General features: G+C 50.5%; 1 protein-coding gene across 1 annotated transcript in view; it reads left to right on the top strand.

The window, feature by feature from the left end:
• Positions 1-247: 247 nt before the first annotated feature.
• The window catches only part of Pax9 (paired box 9), a 13,595-nt gene continuing 10,522 nt past the window's right edge, over positions 248-3,320 (top strand). The window contains exon 1 of the mRNA XM_026778766.1: positions 248-1,076. Coding sequence (XP_026634567.1) covers positions 248-1,076 — 829 coding nt within the window. The remainder of the gene's footprint in view (positions 1,077-3,320) is intronic.

Below are 3,320 nucleotides of genomic sequence, written 5' to 3'. Positions count from 1 at the left end.
TCAAAACAAGTTTTGATGCACACGTGTTTACACGTGCAAACAAAACAGGACAAAAACAAAACAACTTCTTAACTTTCCCTGGATTCTGTCTAACCGCGCTGGGGGAAGAGGGTAAAGCGGTGGAGGGAAACAGGGGCCAAGCAGGCAAGGAGGGGCGTGCTGGCGCATCAGTACCGATCTCCCCGCCTGCTTCAGAGAGTTCTAAGTGTCTCGATGCCCCAGCTCTCTCTACTTGTTTATAGCTGGAATGCTCCAAGTAGGAAGGAGGTCTGGCCGCAGCTTATTTGGGGCCGTTTGTCCCAGGCCGGAACCGTCCGGTTTCGGGGCAGCACCATTCCAATCAGGAGGGTGTTATAGCCCTGTCCCCGGACTCTCGTGGACGCCGAGTGGCAGGCGGCTGTCCCAAGCAGCGGGTGCGCGTTGTTGCGCGCTCTATGCTCCTTTTGCAGAGCCAGCCTTCGGGGAGGTGAACCAGCTGGGAGGAGTGTTCGTGAACGGAAGGCCGCTGCCCAACGCCATTCGGCTTCGCATCGTGGAATTAGCCCAACTGGGCATCCGACCTTGTGACATCAGCCGCCAGCTACGGGTCTCGCACGGCTGCGTCAGCAAGATCCTGGCGCGCTACAACGAGACGGGCTCGATTTTGCCCGGAGCCATCGGGGGCAGCAAACCCCGGGTCACCACTCCCACCGTGGTGAAACACATCCGGACTTACAAGCAGAGGGACCCAGGCATCTTCGCTTGGGAGATCCGGGACCGCCTGCTGGCGGATGGCGTGTGCGACAAGTACAACGTGCCCTCGGTGAGTTCCATCAGCCGGATTCTGCGCAACAAGATCGGCAACTTGGCCCAGCAGGCTCATTACGACACGTACAAGCAGCACCAGCCTGCGCCTCAGCCCGCGCTACCTTACAACCACATCTACTCGTATCCCAGTCCCATCGCGGCGGCCGCTGCTAAGGTGCCTACACCACCCGGGGTGCCGGCCATCCCCGGTACAGTGGCCATGCCGCGCACCTGGCCCTCCTCTCACTCTGTCACCGACATCCTGGGCATCCGCTCTATCACCGACCAAGGTAAGGGGCTCAGAGGCGGGTTACTGAGCAGAGTGGGTTCCTGCACGCTGTCGGGAACCCCAGACCTTAGCGAGTGTCTATCCCACCACCTGTGGGTTTTTCTTTTGGAAACCTAAGGAGTCTTCCCAGGGGGTGTCCTGATCTCATTAACTTGAAACTCTTGCCCCTCCGTTTCCTTGCCACACACACAGTCTACAGCCTCATCTCAAACTACCAGACCCATAACATCCCCCATCCCCAACACATGGTTCGCATTTTCCACCCTCCCCCGCCTCTCGCACACTCGCGGCCTCAGCCCGGCTAGTCTGCTTGGAGAGCTCAGCCGGCCGACTTGGGGAGCAGTGGGGGAGGCCCTAGCCGGCTAGGGCCTGCGGGCTGCAGATGCTACTGCCGGTAACTTGCTTGCCGATCAGATGCAGCAGCTGAGAGTCCCGCACGCTGTGGAAATTGTATTATTATTCTCGGATTCTGGCAATCAGGCCAAATTTGCTCAGGCAGGAAGTTCAAATGTCACCTAATTGGTTTCATTCTTATGCTTCATTTTCCTCGGAAACCGAGGTCCAGGTTCTCTCTCTCTCTCTCTCTCTCTCTCTCTCTCTCTCTCTCTCTCTCTCTCTCTCTCTCTCTGCAGTTATAGTGACAATTGCTTGACGGTTCGCTGTTGTCCTTTCTGCTGCTGCTGTCTCTGGGTGTTGCTCCCCGCCGGAGTCCCGTTTACCTGACAGTCCTCGGGTACTGGGAAATGCTAGTGGCGGTTGGACCCCTTCTCGCGCAGGTTTTCAGCCTGAACCTTGCGCTGTCCTGAGTGTCTTTTCTGCCTGCTCAGAAAGATCCCCGGCACTCTGCACCCAAAGACCCGGCTTCTCCGGGAGGCTTGGGTTTGTTTTCTTTTATTGTGCTGCTAAAAATAAAATGTAAAAGACTTTAGCTTCGTTCTTGGTGTAGGGAGAAAAAGAAACTTAAAGTGTTTTATTCGCTCAATTTAATGCCTAAATTTTAGTGTAAGGTTTAAGAGAGGCAGAGGAAAAATTAAAGAAAGAGGAAAATATTTCCTGTAATCATTTCTTGCTTTCTGAGTTTCCACCGCACTGGCACAATCTCCTTTTAAAGTAACGAAAGCAGTGCGTGGTTTCTCCTCTTCTTGTTTTCTGACTGGGAATTGACCAGAGTTAATTTGGAACTAGCTGGAACCTTAGTTGGAGATGTTGCCCTTGATTTATAGGATAAACTGACCTCACTGACATTTAAAGGAAGCCCCTGTTCGTGGGAACGTGTGCGATCAGCAGAAATGGGGGCTCACAGGGGGATCTCAGTTTCTTAAGATAACTTCAGGCTTGTGCCCACCGACTGCCTTTTGTCTGGGAAGGCAAAGGCCAACAGGCCTGAACCAGCCATGGCTTCCTGCTGCAAAAAATGAGTATACCACCTTTTTCCTTTTTTTTTTTTTTTGGAGGGGGAGGCATAGTGAAACTGGGCGGATTCTTCTCTGGGGAGTCCTGCAGTGAGACCAAATGCCAGGTAGGAAAATATAGGATAATTGAAGGGAGTGATGGTTCCTTGTAGATATTGCTGTCTATTTATGATGTCACTTTTAAACAACCAGGTTTCTGATAAATGTGTGCTTTTCTCCAAATGACCACGCTTTGAAGAACCTGTATCAGAAAGAAGTGTCTAAAATCAAGTTTAAACAACACCGTCAAATTTCTATACACAGGGCCAAGAAATGTCTTTTCTTCAATATGCATAACTGAAGATATTATGGCAATCACCTTACTATCTCTTTTTTATGTTTATATATCCTTTTAGAACAGAAAGATAGGCACATGGCTTTAGCCCTTTTCTTGACAGCGATTTCTACTTTCATTCTCTTAATGATTTATTTCATCTTCTCTTTCTAATACGTAAAAAAACCCTTCTTTATAGTTGACCATTGACACGGTATTTCCAGACTTAATTTTAAAACTAAACATATAAACTTACGCATTTAGCAGGCAGAGGTTGTCGGGAAGTCCCATATCCACACACGATGTGGAAATCTGTGCGTGTATGTTTTGCATTGTGGGCAACGTTCAGTTATTGTTTGCAAAGGACTTTGCAGCTCTTTTGTTCTGTCTTATTGACATAACTATCAGATCTCCACAGTGCAGTGAGCATTTTTCAGGCTGTCTCTGAGCAAGACACACTTAAACCAGCACACCTCTATCCCTCATCTGTCGCCTCCTCCTCCTCCTCCTCCTCCTCCTC

This window comes from Microtus ochrogaster, chromosome 1 (genome assembly GCF_000317375.1).
Source record: "Microtus ochrogaster isolate Prairie Vole_2 chromosome 1, MicOch1.0, whole genome shotgun sequence".
Classification (NCBI taxonomy): Eukaryota; Metazoa; Chordata; class Mammalia; order Rodentia; family Cricetidae; genus Microtus; species Microtus ochrogaster.
This window is presented reverse-complemented; position numbering and strand designations above follow the sequence as displayed.